The sequence below is a fragment of the Saccoglossus kowalevskii genome, chromosome 2 (genome assembly GCF_978046115.1).
Source record: "Saccoglossus kowalevskii chromosome 2, keSacKowa6.1, whole genome shotgun sequence".
Taxonomy (NCBI): domain Eukaryota; kingdom Metazoa; phylum Hemichordata; class Enteropneusta; family Harrimaniidae; genus Saccoglossus; species Saccoglossus kowalevskii.
Window position 1 is genome coordinate 19373722 of NC_140642.1, and position 25848 is coordinate 19399569.

Here is a 25848-nt window from a genome sequence, read left to right on the forward strand (position 1 = left end):
CATATTTTCCTTCCAAGGATGAATCATGGGAATACTAAAAAATCCAAAAAGTTTAGAACAGATTCAGCGCACTTCTTTGTGTGGAGTTCGGTCAAACCCTGGAGGAAGCCATGTTTGTTTTTATTATTAGAGGACTCTGACGTGCGTAATAATTGCATATTTAGAATTGGCATTTCCTTATATGGTAGGATAAAAATACCCCGTAAAATACCACAAAATTACCGCACGCTGTAACTTATGGCGTTACCGTGACAGATGTATAATAAAATAGTGTACAGTATTCAAATCAAAATGATATCTCAAATTAATTGGTTGACTTATTTTCAACAAGAAACAATACATTGACATTTGTTTTTGCTACATTAATTTACAAAAGATAGAACTTTTATTTCTATGAATGAATTTACCTCTGCCATACTATTCTGTATTGGGGTACCAGTTAATAGTAATCTATTACGACAGTTATAACCAAGCAGGATCTTCCATCTGGCACTGAACAAAAACAAAAACAGACATAATCAACTACAATCTTGGGCTAGTAACCATCAACAACTTAGAGAAGCAATATCCATGACGACAAACACCACTTCAGCATTCGTAACTAAGTACACGATAACAAAAAAAAGCATTCCGGAATATGAATACCGTCCAGATCCATCAATAAAAGTTGAATATCATAACTTTAATTTTAGGTTCATGCATATAGGATGAAGAAACAGTAACCATGACAACTTACCTACTACTGCTCTTTATGGCCTGAGCTTCGTCTAGAATCATATACTGCCATTTGATTCGTTGGAAATATCTAACGTCCTGAACAATCAACTGATAGCTGGTGATAAGAATATGAAACGGAGCATCCTCTCGATGAAGAATTTCTTTCTGGCTCCAAAATTTGCGAAGAACCTTTCTATCACCTTGGTTTCCCCAGTAAGGCAGTACCTATAGGTGTACATACAGTAATATGGTTTTGGGCGTTTTGTGTGGAATTTATTTTCACTGATTTTTGATGAGTTTAATGTGAAATATAGGAAAAAAAGTATATTCGCTGGATTTTATTTTCACGGAATCATCCCTTCAGCGAAAATAGCGAAAATAAATTCCAAGCGAAAATAAAGTATTCTACAGTAATTGATTTTGATGACCTTCGAGCACAAAAATAGACGCCACTGAGCTATCCTGAATCAGACTCCCCAATTAATTCATATGTATCCCAAGATGCATGATGTATGTTCAAAGTTTGAATGTGATTGGCCAAGACGCACACAATAACGCATAGAGGTAAAAAAAATAATCCCATTTAAGTTCAAAATAACTGCAATAAATTAGTGATCAGTATATCTGGCGAATATGGATAACAACAAACTGGAACAGCTAATTTTTTCAGTGGTCTCACACATTCAAGGGATCATCATTTTTTACAAAGATATAGCCTACCTTGAACCTTGGGGTGAATCTGGTGCATTCTTGTTGCCAGTTGTGTAGAGTAGATGCCGGGGCAATAACAAGAAACGGACCCCAGATACTTTGACTCTGTGGAAAACAAATCAAGTCTATTAGAAGTTTGCACTGCAAGACATACATTGTAGTTCACAATATTCATCAAATTTAACACATGAGGGATACAGCATTGGATACTTGTTCTGAAATTATACAAAGAAAGCAATGCAGGCATTGCGACTCCAAGAAGATTGTGAATTATTTTGTTTTTTCCTTGCAGTAAGAAAGTGAGAATTAAGTTGCTATGGATACATACCTCTGCAAGATGAGCTAACAGGGCAATACTCTGTACAGTTTTACCCAAGCCCATTTCGTCAGCTAGAATGCCATTGATGCCACAGTCATAGAGATTGGCCAACCAATTCATGCCTTTCAACTGGTATACCTTTAACTGGCCATGAAACATCTCTGGTTGGGGAATATTCTGACTAGCAAGAATGGATGGGTTGGCTAAGCTAACTGAAAATTGAAGAAGATTGTTTGGTCAAGTTTTTTTTTGGCAAAATATACATTCATGTTATTGTTTCTTCATGAAAGGTGCACATCCACAAGGACTTAACTTTTTCACCCAAATTCTTCTGCACTTTTTTTATTTTGTTCTTCAATATTTCTGAAAATGAACTCTAATTTTGTAGCTAACAGAAACAAATTTGAGCCAATTTTCAGTTTTCACTCAAAAAATTGGGCTATTTTTGTCCCAATCTTCTGAAGGAAAGTGCAAACTCTAAACAGGCATATTTTGTGATGAGAACTGGAACTGATGGTGAAAAGGTTAAAGAACAGACTGGAAACAAGGCAATCGTTTGTTTTTTAATTTAATTCTGGCCAAAGATGTTTGTGTGTCCTCATGTGAATACTCGTAAGCATGCGCACGTTGTTGTTCGTTACATTACTTTGTTAAATTTTGATTAATGTTTAAGAAGTGACACTAAAGAGATAACAGAAAACAGCTTTCACATCACACTCCTGTGTAAAGCTCACAATAGTACTTACAATCAGACTGATGGGACAAAGGTGATTGTTTCTTCCGGTGTACAGCTGCTACCTCGGCATCAAACATTTTTGTCTTTGCTTCGTGAGCACTGAAGGCACTTTGAGCATTGTGTAAGGCCTGATGTTTTATATACTGACTATCTGTAGGTAGAAAGAAATTGAGATTGAATTGCTGGCGGATATCAACTAATGTGAGATTCAACAGTGAATAATTCCTGTGTAAATTAAAATTTGAAGACACAAGATGAAAGTTTCATCAAAAACGAAATACGAAACCCCATATGAAACCAATTACTGTACGTCTTTGTACCAAATTTAAACAAAATGGGTAAGCAAAATTACATTAGAAAATTCCAAGTAGGTGAAAGTGTATCTAAGATAGGATAGGACATAATGAAAACAAAATAGCCGAATTAATTGAATCATGAAACACATTATAAACTCCAATATGTCATGCCTTGGACCAAATTTAACTCCAATATTGTCATTTTTTTAATATTTTTATATTGACTTAACCATGTAAGGAGATTGAACAACATTGGTCAAGTATGTCAGAGAAATTAGCAAAGAAAATTAAAATCTATGAAATTGTATCTAAGAAATGATGACACATTCATGAAGGCCATTGTCAGGAAAACACGAAACCCTTCTGTATCATACTACTGGTCAAGTTCTTACCATAGTCATCTCCTTCAACATCAATGACCATTCCACCTTCAACAGCAACTGGTTTCTTAGAAGATTTCTCTTCAAGTTTGTCCAGAATCTTATCTTTCTCTTTTTCACCCTCTCCAGTTATCTTGCGACTCATGAAATGTGCATACAATTCTGTTTGGGTGATGAGGAAATTCAGTTTGCGCTGCTGTCTCTTAGCCTGTTGATATCCAAGCAATATGTGAATCATTGTAAGAACTTCTTCAATCAAGTTGGAAAAGAATAAAGCATTTTACAAACAGCACCAGCTATAGACACTATAATTAATACAAGTATTTGTTCCACTTCTCTAACGATAAAATAAGCGATTGTCTGGGACTGAAAATTAACTTTGTTAACACCATATGCGTTTCATAGTAAAATAACCACACTTAAATTGTACTGACTGGACACACAACATGTACCAGTTTCTGAGGTTTTAAAACCTCAAAATGGGGGATATTTCCAGAAATAATTTATATCAAATAAAAATGATTTTGGAATATGGCTGGCCCTTGGGGGAACAGTCCTGGATCCAAAAGCATGTGACTGAGACTTCTCAGGCACTACAAGTTTATTGCAAAGTACAGTGAAATACTTTATTTTAATTAATTTTCGCTGAAAAGGCATTTTTGGATGTTTTGTATGAAATTTATTTTCACTGATTTTTGACAAGTTGAATGTGAAATATAGGATAAAATGTATATTCGCTGCATTTTATTTTCACGGAATCATCCTTTCGGCAAAAATAAAGTATTCTACAGTATCTACCGTAAAAATCATATTTGAGGCCGCAGCTTTAATAGAAGCCGCACCCCTAACTTGAGACATTGTTTCATGTTGAAATTGACAAGTTTTGATCCCAGGGAAAAGTCTGCAATATAAGCCGCACCCCAAAATCATGGCGTTTTCCCATCAAAATCAAAGCCAAACGATCGCACTACAACAACGGTAAATCTCTTCCGTGTTTAGTTTACCAAGAGGTCGCTGAACTACATATTAACATATTTAAATGAGCTATGGTAATTTAATCACGTTGGCACCATCCAGCGTTTCGATTGGTTAATTAGCGACATAACAGTTTCAAGTCACTAAAGATGTTTAAACTAACATGGCGGATATCATATCGGATCGAGCATTTATATGTGACCAAAATCATTCGCTTGCGGTGAAACTAAGTTGAATTTTCACAACAATTCAACGAATTTATTTTTTGTACATTATTGTAATCACTACTGATTAATAATCAGCAATTGTAACACTTCGAAAACAAGTAAGTTATTCACTTGTGTGAAACCAGCATGACCGTTTCCGTGATCATTTGCTACTAAGAATGCATTCGTTTTTGTTTTGACTTCTTTTAGAATATACTTTTCGTTATCAAAAAAAAATAAGAAAATAAATATATATTACATTAAATAATATACTGAGTATTTTTTTTGTTATCATGCGAACATTTTTTTTTGATTGACTTTTTTTATTTTAATTTCCCCGATGTCTAGATTAAACATGGAATGTACAGTCACTCTGCCGGAAGTCGAACATGCCGCAATCGACTGTGTCAGACGGCTGTCTGCACGGTTACTAAAAGAGTGACCGGTGCTAACGAATTAGTCTATTCAAGAGATTGTAGTATACAGTACCGTAATCTGCAAATGCATACAAATCTATTTGTAGATATTATTTATTGTGCAGTATGTTATACAGTGTGAAATTTTGTTTGTGTACAAGTTTGTCTGTGTGTAAAAATCCGAAAGTGCCTTAGAATCGCAACAAAGTTGCAATCGAGTGTCGTGCATCTTATTAGCATATCATTATCCCTCCTGGCCTTTGTTTTCTGAAAAAAATTCCCACTGTTTCCGAAATGAATGCTCTAATTAAAGCCGCACCAAGACTTCACGCATCTGAATTCGTCCATTGAAAAAATGAATTTTAATTAAAGCCGCGGCCTCAATTAGGAATTTTACGGTAACTGAGCTTTAGATTAAAAAGTGCTAGCTTTTTGTCTATGAATCAAATCATGTTGGAGTTCCTTTGCCGGCTAGCATATTTGGATTCGGGAAACTTCATCAAAACCATCAAAAAAATGTTCCTGCCCCAATCGGCGAAATTAGCTGTTGTTACAGTTCTCGTCTGATATAGGCCTTTAAAAAAGAGTGGGTCAAAGAAAATCACATGGGCCTTTAACAGTGAGTGAAAACAAGAGTTAAACAAATTACCTCTCTCATTTCACCATCAAGTCGTCTCTGTTCTATTGCTTCTTTTTCAGCACGCTTCCTGTGCTCTTTCTCAACTTTCTCATAACGTTTCCAGTATACCATCATCTCTCTGGTAATTCTGCGAGCCCTCTGAGGAGTCTCCTTGCATACCCTCTGTGATTGCATAGCTGCTCTCCGTTGCTCTTTCTGACACAGCTGAGAGAGTTTCTTAGCGTTGCTCATCATATTGTTGTGAGTGGAAGACCTCTGCTTGTGAGCCTGACAAAAGATAAACAAAGTTTAAATAGCACTTATTTACATGTATATACAGATTGTAAACCGCTAAGGTTGAAGGAATATGTAAATTGTAAACTACTAAGGTTGAAGGAATATATAAATTGTAAACCGCTAAGGTTGAATGAATATGCAAATTGTAAACCACTAAAGTTGAAGAAATATGCAAATTGTAAACCACTAAAGTTGAAGAAATATGCAAATTGTAAACCACTAAGGTTGAAGGAATATGCAAATTGTAAACCACTAAAGTTGAAGGAATATGTAAATTGTAAACTGCTAAGGTTGAAGGAATATGCAAATTGTAAACCACTAAAGTTGAAGAAATATGCAAATTGTAAACTGCTAAGGTTGAAGGAATATGCAAATTGTAAACCACTAAAGTTGCAGAAATATGCAAATTGTAAACTATTAAGGTTGAAGGAATATGCAAATTGTAAACCACTAAGGTTGAAGGAATATATAAATTGTAAACTACTAAGGTTGAAGGAATATATAAATTGTAAACTACTAAGGTTGAAGGAATATGCAAATTGTAAACTGCTGAGGTTGAAGGAATATGCAAATTGTAAACCACTAAAGTTGAAGAAATATGCAAATTGTAAACCACTAAGGTTGAAGGAATATGCAAATTGTAAACCCCTAAGGTTGAAGGAATATGCAAATTGTAAACCACTAAGGTTGAAGGAATATGCAAATTGTAAACCACTAAAGTTGAAGGAATATGCAAATTGTAAACTGCTAAGGTTGAAGGAATATGCAAATTGTAAACCACTAAAGTTGATGAAATATGCAAATTGTAAACTACTAAGGTTGAAGGAATATGCAAATTGTAAACCACTAAAGTTGAAGGAATATGCAAATTGTAAACTGCTGAGGTTGAAGGAATATGCAAATTGTAAACCACTAAGGTTGAAGAAATATGCAAATTGTAAACCACTAAGGTTGAAGGAATATGCAAATTATAAACCCCTAAGGTTGAAGGAATATGCAAATTGTAAACTGCTAAGGTTGAAGGAATATGCAAATTGTAAACCATTAAAGTTGAAGAAATATGCAAATTGTAAACTACTAAGGTTGAAGGAATATATAAATTGTAAACTACTAAGGTTGAAGGAATATATAAATTGTAAACTACTAAGGTTGAAGGGATATGCAAATTGTAAACTACTGAGGTTGAAGGAATATGCAAATTGTAAACCACTAAGGTTGAAGGAATATATAAATTGTAAACTACTAAGGTTGAAGGAATATATAAATTGTAAACTACTAAGGTTGAAGGAATATGCATATTGTAAACTACTAAGGTTGAAGGGATATGCAAATTGTAAACCACTAAGGTTGAAGGAACTCTCACAGTATTGTATTTGCATACAATGATATTATGTTTACCTTCACTGTTGTTTGTATTGACCAGACCTTGCACCTTAGCTAAGACTATGCAGCATTAGCCAAGGTACAACATCTTGAGTTAACAAGTAGACAGAGTTCTATTTCAACACAACGTGTACAACCTCTGAAGTCTGACCTGACCTGAGTCAGCCAGAATTTCCCATTTCTCAGTTGGTATGAATCGTCAAATTCATTCATGTTCTTTATAACAAACTACCTTTGGGATATCTTTTTTTCCGATGGCAATCCAAATCTTTCTCCTCTTGATGTCAGCTTCCTTAGCAGTCAGGTGCTTCTTCTTTGTAGCAGCCTCACGGAAAAGTGCAGCGATAGCTTTCTCATCCATATGTTCTAATTGACTATGCTGCAAGCCTCGTGACGTCTAAATTAAATTATCAACAGTGAAATATTCATCATTCGTCATACATGATTTTAGAGGTAGGTGACAGTTGGATGCCACTGTTGTCACACTCAAAACACTCAAGTACAAGTGCATGCAAAGAATTATATCATCCAAACCATAATCAATGCAACAGAGCTATGTGACCATCTTCCTATCCATACTGACATTACGGTAATTTAACATGCTGTCCCTGAATCAACCCAGCATGGCTGATCACAGTCACCAGCTGACCCTAAAAAATGTTCTTATGCAAAAATTAGTAAGTTATCCCATACTCATACTGAAATACTCTCTTAGGGATTGAGTCATTCTTTTTTTTTGTGTGTTCAACACCATGTAGGATTCAAACTCCATGGTTTTGATGCTATTATTCTATCAGTGATTGATGACTTGCATGACATAACCTTAAAATTGCAGTAAATTTCTCTCAAAATTGTGTTTTTACATAAAAAAAATAGTGATTAAAACCTGTGAAATATAAACAGAAATATATTTTCATGGAGCACTGCACAGCAAAATGCTCTCAATGTAATCCCAAAACAGAGCAATAGCTGAAAAGGTATACTCCACTGTCGAAGACCATTATCATTCTGCTGCTATTTTAATTTGAGGTAAATGTGGTAACCACATGACTCGGACCACAAAAACAGTCATCACTGAATCTCACACAACCTTAGTACTGTACGGAACAACAAAGATGACATGGCAGAATGTAGGTAAGAATTATTTACGAGCCAATTGACAACAAATAAATGAGTTTGCTCGGCAAATTTTTCGACCTTTTTCAACAGTGAGCAGAGCAGTTTTGTTTTACACATGCACAGAGGTGTGATGATGATTCAAAAATTGCGAAGAACAAAACGAATTTAAAAAAATATATATAAAATATTTTTTTCAATGAGAACACAGAGACACGCTGTGATAAACACTGGATAATCAGCAAGATATATAAAGACAAAAAGAAAGAAAATACAAATGATTATCCAAAATGAGACTCTTTAATCACATACATGAGTAATACTATTGAGCTAACCAAGATGAATAGTCAATATAGAGATAAACACTGACAAATTCTATCATTATTTCACTCACTTGGTTCTCATTTGCAAGTTTCCTCTTCTTTAATTTTTTCAGCTTAGCTGCAATTACAACAATTCATTATTACACAGAATCTAAAATGGTTATGCTGACTTTAACCTTGAATTCCATAAATCTCACTAACATGCACAATTCACATTATGTTGGGATATTTGTGGATGCAATTATGTTAGTGAATTGGTCATGGAATAAACATAAAAAAGTGTGAATCTGATTTGGGGAATTTGAGCAGTAATAGTGATACGCAGCAATTCTTTTCCCAGAGAATGCATGATAAAAAGCATACCGTAATGGTCATTCAAAATTTTTTTTATATATTGCTATGTGGCAGACTTCATATTGGCACAATATCAGGTCTAAGATGAATTCATATTTTTTGAAAAACAATTTTATTTTAATATGAACAATGATGATTTGCTTTTTCAACTACTGATTAGCCAATATGTGTAAAGTGTGAGAGATCTCCTAACCTGCTATCCGCTACGATAATGCTCAGTGATTTTATGCTATTCATATCTTGGGGATAATTAATTTTAACAATCATGGTTATACGGTTATAACAAATTTGACAGTGCCCAGCCAAACTTTCAAAATTGTTTTACCCATGATGATTGACTACATCACCTTTGTGTCAACTTTTGGATCAGAATAACTTACTGCACTGTACACAGTGAAAAATAAATAAATTTCACACATACTGCTATTTTCAGATTTCTCACCTTTCATCTTTTTGTCATCTTTCTTCTTCTTTGGCCCCAGTATGAGTCGTTGATGTTCTGGGAATTTGTCATAAACCGACAATAGACCACTGCTGTAATACATGTACTGTTGCAGCTAGAAGCCAACACAATAAAATAAATTTGTTGTTAATCGTCAAATTCATTCACAAGAGATACAAGCAGCCTGTCGGCTGAGATAGCTCCGCTGTTAGCAATGCACATGGCAATTAAAGAACAGAAGATATCATTAGAAAATGAACAAATTTGAGAGAGGTCCACATGTAGTACCTATATGTATAATATATCAAAGCAATTGGACTTGCGGTTTTCAACAAGAAGTCGAAAATATCAGTTTTTACCAAAAATTACAAAAATATTTATCAAAATTAGAGAATTAAAGATATCATCATGAAATGAACAAATCTGAGAGAGGTCCACATGTAGTACCTATATATGTAATATCAAAGCAATTGGACTTGTGGTTTTTAACAAGAAGTTAAAAATATCACTTTTTACCAAAAATTACAAAAATATTCACCGAAATTAGAGAATTAAAGATATCATTACAAAATGAACAAATCTGAGAGAGGTCCACATGTAGTACCTATATATGTAATATCAAAGCAATTGGACTTGCGGTTTTCAACAAGAAGTCGAAAATATCACTTTTTACCAAAAATTACAAAAATATTCACCAAAATTAGAGAATTAAAGATATCATTACAAAATGAACAAATCTGAGAGAGGTCCACATGTAGTACCTATATATGTAATATCAAAGCAATTGGACTTGTGGTTTTCAACAAGAGGTCGAAAATATCACTTTTTACCAAAAATTACAAAAATATTCACCAAAATTAGAGAATTGAAGATATCATTACAAAATGAACAAATCTGAGAGAGGTCGACATGTAGTACCTATATACGTAAATATCAAAGCAATTGGACTTGCGGTTTTCAACAAGAAGTCGAAAATATCACTTTTTACCAAAAATGACAAAAATATTCACCAAAATTAGAGAATTAAAGATATCATTACAAAATGAACAAATCTGAGAGAGGTCCAAATGTAGTACCTATATATGTAATATCAAAGCAATTGCACTTGCGGTTTTCAACAAGAAGTCGAAAATATCACTTTTTACTAAAAATGACAAAAATATTCACCAAAATTAGAGAATTGAAGATATCATCATGAAATGAACAAATCTGAGAGAGGTCTACCCAAGGTACATATACACCAAGTATCAAAGCATTCAGGCTTGTAGTTTTCAAGAAGAAGTCGAAAAAGTAAAACATTGACACGGACGACGGACGACGACGACGACGACGGACGACGACGGACAATCACTCATATGATAAGCTCCGCTCGACAAAGTCGACAGCGGAGCTAATAAAAAGGTATTGTGAAGTCGTACTGTTAACTGATTTAGTTGATAACAAGGAAAAGTAAAATAATCAATACCTCTCTGTCTCCATAGATTTCAGTCTGGCATTTTCTTTTATATTTATGCAGTTTCAACATCTCGTGAAGTTCATCTTTGCTCAAAGGTTTGTCGTCATCGTCATCTCCATCACTATCAGAGCTATCACTCAATAATATATTCTGTAGAAAAATAATAATCACATAATAAAAGGAATAACATTGCGATCCAAAATGACAGAGAAATTATAATTTTACGACAATATACTTGTGAAGCATATTCTAATTTATGCTAATAAAGCATACCGTCCAGGCACATCGGTGGACGTGCATTTGTAGTTGAGCCACCAATGATTATTGATAACTAGAAGAAATACTATGTTTCTGTTGATGTCTTTATGAATAAAATGGTCATTGTACATACATACCTTCAGCCATCTCCTGTTCTTTTTCACTCGACCCAAATTATACAGCTTTTTTTTGTCAGCTTTTCTCTCTGTAAGGTAGAGTAGTTGACATAATTCACTAATACTTGTGTTTGCTAGTTGCCATTGTCAGGTCATGTTACACTGGGATCTCAGCATGAAGCACCCCATCCATGCATGGACTTTCACCTTTTCAAATTCATATGAACATCCGTACGTTTTTATTTCATTTTTTATTCAGTAATACGTGGATACAAAAATACTAGCTAATAATGCAGCTCAGGGTCTTTCAAACATTGCAATCTGCTCTTTGAAGTATTCTATTGGTATGCAGTCTTCATTTCAAATGAAGCATATTAGTCTTAGTCATACAGCAAAAATGCCCAAGCTTTCGAGTGTGCATCAGCGGTACATATGAGAGCCACATCCGGCCCATTAACGTTTATCTACATCTACTGGTGTTTCATTTATCTCAGTTATTAATCTTCTTTTTACCATTTATAAAAAACATTCACAGTACTGATTGATATTTCTGTGCCTGATGTCACAACATACCAGTAAACAAGTGAGCATTTTAACTTTCAGTTGCACTTGCAACTACTTCAAACTGGAACCGCACTAGAACCCTCAATAACAAAGCATAAGCTCTTGAATGTGGTTAGATTTCAGCTCTAAATATCTTCCTATGTTTGACAGCTAGTTGTGGTTAATGTGGTTGATGTTTTATAAAGGTAAGCCCCACAACATAACAAGATCAATATAAACTCTGTCAATACAACTGATAACTGGTTGAAACTAGTTTGGAGTGCATGCCGCTCTAAATCTATAAAAGGAATGTTTGTCCAAATAGGGCCAGGCGTGATATGGAAACTTATTCCAGGCAATATGAGGTATATAGTAAATTACAGACCCGCCAGAAAGTATTTACGCACATGTCATTTGATCGTTTTCGTAACTAAAAATAACAATTCCGGGTAACATGATGTGTTGACTTTAAAATATACTAAATTTAAGAAGAACTAGTGCATTTTAGTCAAAATAAAATGGTTGATTTGTGTTTAGTTTTTTTGTATGTAGACGTTTTTTCAGTGAGCGAAAATCGCCATGGTTAACTCTATGGGAGCGCGCTCATTTGCATATCATTTGCATCTCATTAAAACTTCGCGCCATAAAACATGTGCGATAGTCGTGTCCTTTCTCATGCAAATTTGAACCAATTGGGAAGCTGAAATTATTTCAACACGCGCTTCTGGGCGGGAATACCTGTCAGTTGTAGTTCATGAATATTCCTATCGAGGTCATAGTGTCAGATACGTAATTTTTATTTACAAACATTGAGCCATGCCAAAAGTTAGGGAGTTGTCAGAATTTACTAAAGGGAACATTGAAGCACTGTATACAGAAGGAGTGTCTAATAGGGAAATTGCAAGAAGACTGGGAATTTCTGAAGGCTCCATACGTTTCAACCTGCGAAAACTTCGTCTGCGGGGTAGTATGGGCAATCGTCGTCGATCAGGTCGACCAAGGCGTACAACGCAACGCGAAGACCGGCTACTCATCAGGTCTAGTTTAGCGAATCGGTTTCACACCGCCCGTGATTTGCGTGCCAATTTTAATCAACTCACGGGGAAAAGATTGAGTATAAGGACTATAAAATCAAGACTATATAAGGATGGTAATCTTCGCGGCTGTGTTGCAAAAAAGAAACCTAAACTACAACCTCGACACATCGCAGCGCGGTTGCAATTTGCCAGACAACACATCGACTGGACTCCGGCACAGTGGGCTCAAGTTATCTGGTCGGACGAATCAAAGTTTACGGTGTTTCGTAGCCGTGGAAGATTATTTGTACGTCGGAGACCAGGTGAAGAGTACGAGCTGAAATGCATTAAACCTACAATAAAATTTGGTGGTGGTAGCGTCATGGTGTGGGGATGTTTTTCGGCTACCGGCTTAAGGTCGCTGGTCCGTGTACCGACGACCATGAACCGATGGAAATATTTGGATATCCTGCAAAACGAAATGATACCGTCGGCACTAAGACTCGTTGGACCCAATTTTCATTTCCAACAGGATAATGCCCCCGTTCACACAGCATTGGCAGTGAGGGATTTTCTAAATAATCCACAAGAGTACGGATATTTTTTCGACAACTTTACCACTTTGAATTGGCCTGCACAGTCTCCAGATTTGAATCCCATTGAGAACCTCTGGGAGTTGATCGATTTAGAGGTGCATTTCCGACCAGTTGCTAACATCGAGGATTTATACGCGAGTATAATGGAAGCTTGGGGACAGTTCCAAGTGAACATGTGTCGGAAACTCGTCGATACCATGCCAAAACGGCTCAGAGAAGTCATCCAGCGAAGAGGTGGACACACGCATTATTGACAATCGCCGCGTTCTATGTCTTCATGAATATTCATGAGCTTGCGTTTACACGGTATTCTTCATAGAGAATTCGAACGTTTTTTCACTGTTTCGTTCAGACTGCCGTTTTTATTCAATCCTGCATGACAATGACAATTTTGTTGTTTTTATTGTGTGTAAAAACGCATATTTTATTAGATATATAAATATATTTATTCAAACTGTTATTGAGTTTATTTTATTGTATGATATCGTAGGTAGTAGCTGCCTGTAGTGTGGTGCGTAAATACTTTCTGGCGGGTCTGTATATTATACCAGTATATTGATGGTGGTAATCCATCGATTTGATTGGTCAAAACATGCATATGCAATTAATGGTATATTGGCTGATAATGCACGGCTAAACCAAGTGGCCCTGGAACATGAATTGACTACATGTTTAATGCGGAAATACATAAAACCAGTAGTATTTGTTTTTTAGGGAAATACAGTGGCTGAATTTTGGAAAAATATTGGAAAAAATACCGAATTAAGAACATCTGAAACATGAGCGTCAGTCGTTGGGTGATCGTCGTTCGAGACGCAAACCTAAACCATCGTCTCTCAACACCGTGAGAGACGGTGCCTAAACGAACGCCAGATTGCTGTGTTTTCCGTGTTGTGACTTTGAAATGGATTGCGAACCTCGATCTTTAAGTTTAACTGGTGACCAACTAGATGAGATTGGGGGATTGAAGGACAAAAAAAATGCAAAAAACTACGAGTCACAGGTAAAAATGTTTGCCACCTATAACAACCCCAGTGTCCTGTAGCGGCATTCGCTGACAAAATTGCAGTGAAATTGCACCCGGGTAATTGCCATCCAAAGAACACGGGACAACTCAGAATTCGACAAAGATATATGGTATTGTATGTCTTCACTATGAGTAAATAAACTATAGGAGATGACGAAGGTAATTTCGAAATCTGCAGATTTGTGCCGAGTGTACACCAACCACAGTACAGAGCGCCGGCGTGCAAAGTCCTTCATTCGGCCGAAGTTGAGGCAAGACATACCATGTACGTGTCACAAAAACGATGCGAGAATCCGATTTTACCCCAACAAACTTACCTAAGTCTCAGAACAACGACAAAACCTGTCAGGCACACTGTCACAAAATTTGGTTATTATACCAAAGATATATCCAGGTCAGATGTTGGGACTGAGATCGTCATGCCCGTCACCAAACATGTTACATTACTGCGTCCCGCTATGTCTCAAACTTCGGCCGAACCAAGTACCGCTGAACGTCAACAGTTACAAGTAGTATGATGAGTCACAAAATCGGTTTATTTCACATCTATACTTTCTATGGGCAAATTACAGTCCAAATTGTACAAAAACCGGAATGAAAACGAAAAAAATCCGTTGTGTTAATGATTTAAACTGTACACGACCCTGTATTTCAAATGGCGATGATGCGGTTAGTAAAAGGTCAGAAAGGTCATCTTTTGTTATGCTAATTTTTGTGTTTACGCTGCTCTATTCACTGGATATACGATTCGTTTTCATGCGGAATAAAAATTAAAAATCAATTTGAACTGTGTTGCGCATGATTTTTTTGTATGCATTCAGTGTACAACTACATACTATTCTTATAAATATTCATGTTCGAGGGCCATAATCATGATCTCATAGTAGAAAACTCTTTTTTATAGTTTTATCAAATTGTCAATATACTGGTATAATATAATAGCAATAACCCCCCCGATGAAATATTTTATTTATGCAAATTGTATAACCCGAGTATAAGCTCAGGGGCCTGAACATGTAAAAGCGGGAAAATTAGAGGGTGGGCTTATACTCGAGGACCACCTCGTCCTCAGAAAAGATAATTTTCTGGGAGGTTTAAAATTGTAACCATCGTCCCAACCTTGAAAAATTTTCTAAATTACATTTTTCGTTCACAGCGCCGGTCTCAGAGAAATATTACGTCTTTTTGATTTCCACAACACTTTTTACAATGAAGAAACAAATATGTTCATAAAAATACACACATTTTATTAGATTACGGTATACAAACCGTCTGAATTTATGGTGCAAAAATGGGTAGGGTCTGTGGGAAAACTGTCGAAGGTAAGATCTTTAACAGTATCTTCGTTGTGGAATGTTTTCACGCGTACACAAACTCTTGATACAATTTCAAAGCAATTTTTGCCATGGTGTTTTTCATCATGATTTGACCTGAACAACTTCCTTTGACCTAACAGGTCACGTCTTTCTTTAACCAATCAAAATGCTGTGTCGTACGGACGAAGTTTTCCGATTATTGACGAAGTTATTTTTGCAACGCAATGTGGAAGTGAATTACCACGATGTTAAAATGTGATCTGATTTCGACAAAAAAAAACGGTGATTTTTTCCCCTAAAGCTGTTCAGTTGATTTGCAATTTTCGAAAGGTAAACTGAGGGTGGAGTAAGTATTTAAGCTTTTCACGGCCGCCAACAAGTAATGTCAAAGAATAGTTCACATCCCATTCACGAAGGTCTCAATGGACACGATTATTCACGACTTGACAATCACATTTTTTACGTTTCTAAAACTACTACTCAAATGAAATATGGATTATTACAGTATTGCAACATCGGAATTCATCGTGAATAAATAACAGAATAGAAAAGGTCTGAACCATGTTCCGTACGTTCGCCGTTTATGCACTCTGAAATAATGCAAGTTTTCTCGTAAAATCAGGAACCAAACTACCGTACCAATCACGATTATTATGCAATGAAATACACTTTTTACATGCATATTTTAATAAATGTCGTCGACGCCCGGTAAAAACACCCTGGGCCTATACTCGGGGATGCCCTCAACTTGTTAAATGTCTAAAAACAGAGGGGTGGGCTTATATTTGGGGAGGGGCTTATACTCGGTAAAGTACGGTATATAATTTTGTGAGATAGAGAAAACAATATTTCATTTTGGAATCTTTCAAAATCACAGTCAAATTTCATCCCTCCCACAAATGACCTCAAATAATCAGATAGATAAAATTATAGCAATGGAAATAGTTGACAGAAATTAAATTGAAAACAATATTGTACCTGCTTTAGTTGTTACAATACCATTGATTTCTAAAATCTCCTGATCATCCTCATCTTTGTAGTCTTGTATTTTGGGTTTATCTGTGTTTCCTGCATCTTCATCGCTATCACTACAAAGGACAAGAAAGTGCTAACGATGACGGCAATGATGGACATGTTAAACTACTACACCAAGTTGGCAAATGAAATGGACATTTCTAACAGCTAAGACGTAGATGACTAGATTGCACACAATGGGTTCTGGGAAAACATACACTAAAACCAAAATTCTGATTTTAGATACACAGTTTGCGATTACTTTTAGATACTTCGGCAACAGTACTACCTGTAACTCCTAAGTTTGGGACATGTAAATTGTAGCCAAATAAAATATAACATAACTGATATATTTTCTCTATTGGTAACATATGCATTAACCTTTTTACCACTAGTTCCCTCTTTTTATCACAAAATGGTCTCGTTTACAGTCTGCACTTTCCTTCATAAGATTGAAACAAAAATATCCAAAGTAAAAACTGAAATTTGACTCAAATTTTGTCTGTTGGCTCCAAAATTGGGTTTCATTTACAGAAATATTGAAAAATATTTATAAGAAAAAGAGTGCAGACAAATTTGGTCAAGTAAGTGGTGAAAAGGTTAAAGTTTAACTGGATTGGGACAATTGACTTTTTTGTGTGCAAAATTTATTTATAAACAACATTATGAAAAAAAATCGAGTGGAAAGGGTATATAAATTGGGTTAACAGTCAATGATATTCCAAAATCAGGCCACGCCCCCTCTCCCAATTCAGTTACACTTTAAAGGTAGAAGCTTACTCATGATGCAAATCCCCAGAATTCATTCATTTTGCAATAATTTGTAATCCTGGGCAATATAAGAATATTGACTTAAAAAGAGTTGGGGGTCACTAGCTTAATTTTCAAGAAAATGATGCTTGTATTTTAGTGGATAGTCGCCATTTCGTCAGTAAAATAAACTTTTTACCACAGATATTATGCCATATCTCAAATTGTAGGCTGGTGACACAGGCTGGAAAAAATTATACATTGTGAATGATGGAGTACTTTGTTTTCCTGAATTATTTGAAAAATTTGGATTTTAAAAAGGGTCAAACATTTTTATTTTTCTATAACTATATGGAATTGTTCTAAAAATAACTATTTTTTAAAAATATTAGGACAAGTTTACCAAAATATGCCACTGTAACACACAAAAGAATGCTATTTTATTGTGCCATGGGACAATAAACCTATGATTTCACATAATAAACCAATGAACATTGTCATCCACCTTAAATTTATTATCATGTTTATTTGTTTTAAAATTGTAAAATAATTAATGATTCAGAAACCAGCCATTGACTTCAAGTATTTCTTTTGGAGAAAACCAGTCTAAAAACATGCAAAAAAGTAAGGCTGTTTTGGAATGATTTCTATAGGAATTTGTGTTAAAGCATTATTTCATAAAAAGTAAATAATATTTGCCAGAATTTCCCAATAATTTGGGACAACATAAGGACCCGTCTTAGAACTACATATTTTTTTCACTACATGTTCCCAAGCTAAATTTTGGAATATACCATAACCTATTTGCCAGCCATAAGAACCAATGGCAAACGACTCAAAAACAACCATTTTCATGGGTGGTTGACAATTTTTTGGTGTGTGAAAAGTAGTTTGGAAATAATTCATTTTTTTTCTGGATTTTGTGAGCAACAGCATAAAACAAAACCATATGGTAAAAGTCAAAGAAATCTGGAAATAAGTTCCTTAGGTAAATGAAAGGGGTGTGCATATAGTCAAAATAAGCCATTTTATTTACTATTACAGTAATACAATGAATATAATTTTAGAGACATTCTTCTAATAATAGAGCAGATATAATTTTTACCTGATTTCCTCTTCAAATACTTGTTCAACATATTCCACAAAGTTTTCCAGTTGAAGAGCTTTCTCCAGTACCTGCAGGTGCAGTGGCTTGGCCAATGGAACCCCACTTGATGGCCCAGTAGGAGAAATATCAGTTGCCATGGTGTTGGTCTCCATGATGATTTCACAGAGTATATTTTTCTCCTACATCTGCTTGCATGTATGTAACAAAATAAACAATAATGAAAATAAATTATAATCTAGACATCATTTTTTATCCAGGGCTAATGTACATTTGTGTGCAAGAGTATATTTCTGAACTCTCAACAGCCAACACCATATGCAAGAGCAGCATTTTCTATGGTTGGGGCATTTTTTTTTATCTTCTCTCATACTGGAATATTTTTTTTTCTGTCAATTGTTGCAGCAAAACTTTTTAGCTCAATTGGCTATTTCATAACTCCCAAGATTCAACTGTCTCACCCGAAAATCATAGCTATATGCTGGATGATCATAATTTACCTTGTAAAATTTTTAATTTGGCATTCTAGAAGCCCTGTAGATTGCAACCATTTTGATCATCATGGCAATAATTTTTATAGTGAACAGTGATTAATTAAAATCTATTTAGACATTTAGCATTCTAAAAAAATCTGGCTGGCAACAAAACTTTCTGTAACATAAAGCTTATTTTGCAAGTCCTAGTGATTAAAGTGATACAGTTGTCATGCCACGTTATGTACGATACAGAACCCATGTAGCACGTGTGAAATATATTGTTTGTCTACATGATATTCAAAACGTGTGACGACTACAGTTTGCAGCAAAAAAATGCGATTGAAGGTAAACCAACAGTTTAAACTTAAATTAAAAAAATTAAACTGTCAGCCGTATTGTCAGAGCATCGGTTGTCGTTACAGTTTCTAAAATACATGCTCAAAGCTATTTTTTCAAGAAAAGCACATATTCAGAAAGAAGGCACATTGTTGTTGAATGGTGGTCGTTGCAAACAGCTTTCAAATTTTGTGTAAACATGTTTGACCCAAATAAATAAAGGTTGCTACATGTATATGTAGAGTATGGGACCCATATACAATGCCGGTGGTCATAGCAACCAGCAGCCTTTAATTTTATCAGGGAGGTTGTGCCTTGAAGTTAATTGAACAACTAAGTAAATATTAAAAAAATATTCCAATACTGTAAAGGGGGTAATTATTCACTGGGTTTGAATTTAGCTTATTTCGCTGAGTGGAAAAATGTGCTAAATTAAAACACAGTGAATATGTAAAATTTAGCATAGAACACATCTAAATGACGAAACCGTGAATTTAAAACCCACTGAATATGCCTGCAATGGTAAATCAGTGAAATTTAAACCCAGTGAATATCAGTCATTTAACAGTAATATTAAATGTTGTGTCAATGACAAAATCATGAAGGCTGAAGTTTGGTTTACTGTGAATCAAATCAAAATCACACGAGTCAATAAATATAGTGTCACAAAATAATAATAAGCATGAATGCTAGAAATAGTACATTTCGAACATCAAGAAATATTTAATCGATCAGTAACATCAGCTGATTATAGCTTATTTCATCAAAGAAAAAAATTACAAAAAAATGAAATTATAATTATAATCTGGTACGTCATAATATAAAACAGAAGCTATCATTATTTTGAAGCAATAAAAATATTAGGTTATGTCATCTCCTTAATGCTAAAGATGATATGAATGTAGGTTCGCGAGTTCAATATCAAACAAATAATGAATAAAATGCACCAAAACATATCAATATTCAACTTGTACATATTTAACTATTCACTTATGATGGTATTCCGCTACCAATGTCATACTCCGATGCTCGATCAGAGCTGTGTTTCTTTAATCTATGGGTGTAACTTGTCGGTCATATCAAAAGAGCCACACTACGGAAACTTTAAACTTTCGCGCTGCTCAACAAACTTTCAGAAGCAAAGTTTACGGTAATTAGCGCGAGGAGCTCACAAAATTAGGGGCATTCGAAATTATGAGCCGGTGGTGTTAGGAGATCAGAACGAACACTGGCATTATTTGTTTGAAATCGTCAAATGCTAATTTCCGACATCACTCTTTTGAAAAAAAATATCTGACCCCAAGTCCATGCTTCTAATCGACACAAGCGACGGAGCCCTCGCCGACATTACGAAGTTTGATCAAAACAATGTCCGTTCCAGGTGTGCAGGGAACCGAGTTGGCCGATAAACTTACCTCAACCGGGAAATTTCCTCCAGAAAATGGGCTGAATGCCAACGGGAAAATGTTGCACGTTCGCCAGCCAAGATGGCGTAGTGCGTGGTATTTTTCGCTTGTAATGGCTGATCCCTGCATAGCCACATCGCATGACTGTCCTCATACTTCGCGGGGGGTCACCCGCCATTACACACTTCGGGTTCGACGAGTATAAACCGATTATTCCCGAACGTAGCATGGCGAAAAACACCATTGAATCGTCTATAGCATACTGTTCTCTGCCACTCAAAAAAAAAAAAAATGACCTTTTCATTTTAATATGCAACAAAAACGTGCCTATTAATTTGTCCAATAATATTACAAAATTAATAAAAATATTACATTGGTAATGTAATTCTAACTCTCCAAAAATACATCATACATAACTAATAATATAACTGTTTATAGATTTGCATACAATCTCTTGTTTTTTTGTTTTTTTCTTCAATCAAATAAAATAAGGGAGTGTATAAATGGCGAAAGTCGGTTTACCGCGAGTTTTTTTAGATTTGTGTCCATACGATGCAAATTTGGAGAGAATAATCATTATAACCAATCATTAGAGGTAATAAATCTTGATTTCAAATTGCAGATCCTCATTGAAATCATTGTCGGCTCGCGCATTTTCGTGTCTGTTCACCCCTCTCTCCACGGAATCATGGAATAATCGCATGTAATGACGTAGATGTATTTGTTGCTTATTTTCCTCTATGGCAGACAGGAAGTCGTTATACTTGTAACGATATTGTTCAACTTACTGCAGGACCAGAAGTATGTTGCGCAATATTGCCTAGAGAGGCAAATACACATAATGTCTTAAAAACCCAAGATGTATTTGTGTCCTTATTTTAACGCGTGTTGACAATAACTGCCACGACTAAGCAAAAACTCCGAGCTCGACAAAATTCGGTTAATAGTACCATTCAACAAATATGCTCTTATTATGACGTTATATGGAATTTTAATTTACTGTCAATGTCAAATAATATGGGTGAAATGGAACTTTGGCAGCAGTTTCCATAGGCCATAATGAAAACACATTTCGTCATTGAAAAAAACCTCTAAAAATAAGGCAAATATAATTTGGTAATACCAGTACTTGGTAATACCATGAATACGTGCATTTAGGACACTATATATCATTTTAATCACCACGTGTCTCCGTACAATATTTCTGAGATATTGAGATGTATTCCTGCCATTGGGAAACAATAGTAAAATGCTCCAAAACACACATTTATTTTTACTTCATTTTTTACAACAATTCTCTTCAAATCGAGTAATGTTATCTTATGTTTTTATTGTTTTTTCGTCAGTGTAACATGAGAGGCGGACATGAAAAAAATATAAATTATAGAAATTATATCATTTTTACTTTTCAGTAGCGTATAACTTTTCTAAAAGTGGCAAATTTACCCAAAAGTACAGTATTCTAACATGTTACCATGTAGGTATATACAGGAAAAGTTAAACTTCATTGCTTATAAAAGGTACGTTCAATACAATCCGTGGAAGAAGAATGAGATATGTACGACGTTATTACTCCAAGATTTATAGGAGACACATTTTGCGCAAATGTTTTGAAAATCATTTTTTGGTTGTTGTCATGACAATGGTTGACAGGATTTTTTCCCACATGTTACCACCTAACTAGAGTAACGATGTGACCTGTCTGCCAATTTTGAACGAAATTGGCTTAGCAGAAAAATCACAAAAGAGTTATTACATGAAGACGACACACACACAAGTGGTTATAAAGGCAATCCTGTTGTAATGGATCGCTAATAAACTTTGTACTTCCCCGTAAAAATCGATAGACAAAAAAACACAGAACATTATCGTTTATAAACGTAACAGCTAACACACACTGGCGGATCCAGAAATTCGGTTGAAGGGCTCCTATTGGCCAAATGCCACGTCCGCGCGCCTCAATGGGCTGAGTTTGTTACTTGATTTGTCTTTTTTTTTTGCGGGCTGAAGGGGGCGCGCCTTTCCCTAAATCTGCGCGTGATACAACTCGGTTAATGCATGTTTAAATCAACAACTATTAATAGGGTTTGCAAGGACATGTCTTTTTTTATCCTAGTAAGATCATCAGAAGATCCACGATATATCTGTATACAATTCAGCCATACTCTAATCGAAACATAGTCAATAGGTAAAAGCTGCACGGCCGATAATTATTCATTTAGGAGATATTATTTGTTAATCGTTGTCCCATTAAGTAACTGTTACATTATTCGACCAATGACACTTTGTCAATTAGCATAATTAGTATACAGAAATAGTATCATTCAGTAACATATGCATATAATTAATGAAGAACTATTAACCCAAACCAGGTATGTTTTGAAAAGTTACATATGACATATGTCGCACAATTGTTGTGCAAGCATCAGGGAGCGGGTTACATTGCTGCACACACACACATGTAATCACTTTGGTACTTCAAGTAAAACATTACAATAACTGTATTAATTATAATAATCGTACAATTTAATAACTTTACACATCTGAATGATACTGATTCATTTTATTTCATTTTTATTTTTGGACTAGTTTTAAGCCACTTACCGTAAATGCATTAATCATTCACTTGCCGTGGATTTAAATGCGTTATTTTCGCTGATAAATAGAATTCGCTAAATTAAATCTTTTGTGAACATGTGAAATATCAATAAAACTCGTTGTTTCCTTGACAAATTCGTGAAATTAAAACACAGTGAATATGCTCAAAACATCAAAATATTGAAATTAAATGGTTTTACAGTATTGATTTCTTCAATATTTACTAATGCATTTGAGCCATCATGGTTTTGTGTGTGAATATATTTTCAACTTTGAACAATATGTTTAATAAATATGTGATACGTGAATAAAGACTCCAAAATAGAATACGTAAAAGTATTAGAATACAACTTTAGTTTGCAGGCTATATGCATTATATGATACTAAAATATATGTCGAAATGATTTCAGAACCTGTGCTGATGCGATTGGGAATTTGACTATTGGCAAATCGATTTCGACAATGAAGGACTTCAATATCAAACAAATATTGGTTGATTGCCCTCTCGAAAAAAATATTTCAGAGAGTCTAGATTTAAATTTTTTTTAGAAGGGTGAATGCCCCCGGACCCCCTAGTAAGGTCGAGCCTTCGGCGCAAGGTTGGTGAGCAGATCTCACCCCCTCATGCATAATTTGGTGCCACCGCCTCTGCATGTCTGTATTGTATCTGGGTCTCAGTTTCTCCTTACCTATAACTAAAACGATATAATATTAATCCGAGAGGTTTCAATTTAAAACTGGATCTAGATAACACAGTATATTTCCTAATTCTTATTTTTATTATAGTACGGAAATTTTCTCACACGAGGACCTATTGTGTTTTAAAGAGCTCCGACCCGGGGAACTCTACTGGATTCTGTATGCCAGCACTTCGCAGCCGATTGAAAACTAAACACCAAAAAAAGATCGATGCTGAGGGCGCTATTTGCCAAAGAAATTAGCGTTTATCACGAAAAAAAATAACAGACAATCGGTAAAATTTGACAGTAAAGGATCGACAGGGCCGTGAAAATGAAGATCGAAACAATGGCACACATACTTGTATACAACTATGGAAGTAACTTCCCTTGAATAAAATTAATCTAACTTTTAATATTCATTTTGTTATGTTAAAGAGACAACACAACACAAAATTATGATAATGTACATTTATTGCAATGTTTATGGAATGTTTAATTCTTTTCTGATATTATAATGACATGTCTTTATTAGCCACTTCACATTTTATCAATCTCGAGTTTCGATAGCATCAACATAATCATTGTCTGTTGTTTACTATTTTGAAATTTCGATGTATAATGTTCCAGGCTCATCAATAGAGATACCGTACAGGTTCGCGGGGAGAGGGCTTTCTGAAACCAAGACGAAACGATGATGTTCATAGCCAGTGCCACCTAGAGTCGAAACTGCAAACAATGGTGGTAGTTTCTTAAAATAAGTTCGTTTGTGTTATAATATAACATATTTTGTATTTTGACAGCAGATATGGAACAAAATAAGTCATTTTGGTCAAAGTTTGATAAATGTTAATAGTTGCCAAATCGATTTGTTTCTTTAAACAAGTGCCACCCGGATTTGGAACATTTTTGTTATGGCTAGTACATATCTGAAAATAGTGTTCGGTTACATAGGGTGTAACGATGATATGTGGTGTATTACAAAGTAGAACGATTATTTTAGAGATAATGAAATGTGTTTTCATTATGGTCCGTTAATGCTCGGAAAAATGCTCGAGAACGTGTAATTTTTAGTATTGTTATTTGACACAGTATAGTATTGATGGATACATTAAATTATGATTTATCGTGAACTATTGTAAAACATATCTGAGTATTCGTTAAATGGAGCAATTAAATTCCCAAATACGCATGTGCAGTGGTTGTTTTGGTACGTACAATAACAATCACTGCACATGCGTATTATTTGTTTTGATTTTTCAGATCACGAATACTGTTGTGTGTCATTCAAACGCAACACTTTTAGTTTATGATAAATGAAATCAAGAGTACGAGTTTTGACCTTGGTGCAACGTACACTAATTACTGCCGGTGACTACTTCGATACCTTCCAAATCACCAAAGAAATTACCCAGTTAAAGCTTGGTAACTTCTCAGTTTGTACTCGTTGCTCTGCGCAACAGTCAAAATCGCCATCTTTCTTCATATGAGTCCCATATCTCGCGCATGCGTGACGCGACGACCACCGCCCTTTAATTATAAAAAGATTTTAACACGAAATGCTGTTACTCCTACGTGCGCTAAAGGATGCGTACAAGTCAAAACGCCTTCTTCCCATATTTACGGCACAGTAAGATACTAGTAATAGTTTGCCACTACGAGTAATTACTCTTAGTATGAACTCGAGTATAGATTCTGTATATTGTATGCCTCGACCAACATTTTTCTTTCATTTTTCTGTGTGTGTATTTTTAAGTGTGTGTAAGCGTTTTTTTTTCTTCTTCAAGTGCAATCATGATACAAATGAACAGTCCACCACTCTATCGGCGTTGATGGCGTACGTAATATCACCCTTGTAGTATACCTCG

The 25848-nt window shown here is 35.1% G+C and overlaps 1 protein-coding gene across 1 annotated transcript in view; it reads right to left on the minus strand.

The window, feature by feature from the left end:
• The window catches only part of LOC100367350 (chromatin-remodeling ATPase INO80), a 59940-nt gene extending 38951 nt beyond the window's left edge, over positions 1-20989 (minus strand). The window contains exons 1-15 of the mRNA XM_085492609.1: positions 20715-20989; positions 18488-18675; positions 16597-16706; positions 11142-11209; positions 10756-10896; positions 9291-9405; positions 8566-8612; positions 7288-7452; positions 5406-5663; positions 3172-3367; positions 2494-2634; positions 1757-1959; positions 1438-1533; positions 737-942; positions 408-492 (exon numbers count right to left, since the gene is read on the minus strand). Of these exons, the coding sequence (XP_085348735.1) occupies positions 408-492; positions 737-942; positions 1438-1533; positions 1757-1959; positions 2494-2634; positions 3172-3367; positions 5406-5663; positions 7288-7452; positions 8566-8612; positions 9291-9405; positions 10756-10896; positions 11142-11209; positions 16597-16706; positions 18488-18642 (1986 nt within the window). The 5' untranslated portion in view covers positions 18643-18675; positions 20715-20989. The remainder of the gene's footprint in view (positions 1-407; positions 493-736; positions 943-1437; positions 1534-1756; positions 1960-2493; positions 2635-3171; positions 3368-5405; positions 5664-7287; positions 7453-8565; positions 8613-9290; positions 9406-10755; positions 10897-11141; positions 11210-16596; positions 16707-18487; positions 18676-20714) is intronic.
• Positions 20990-25848: the final 4859 nt, after the last annotated feature.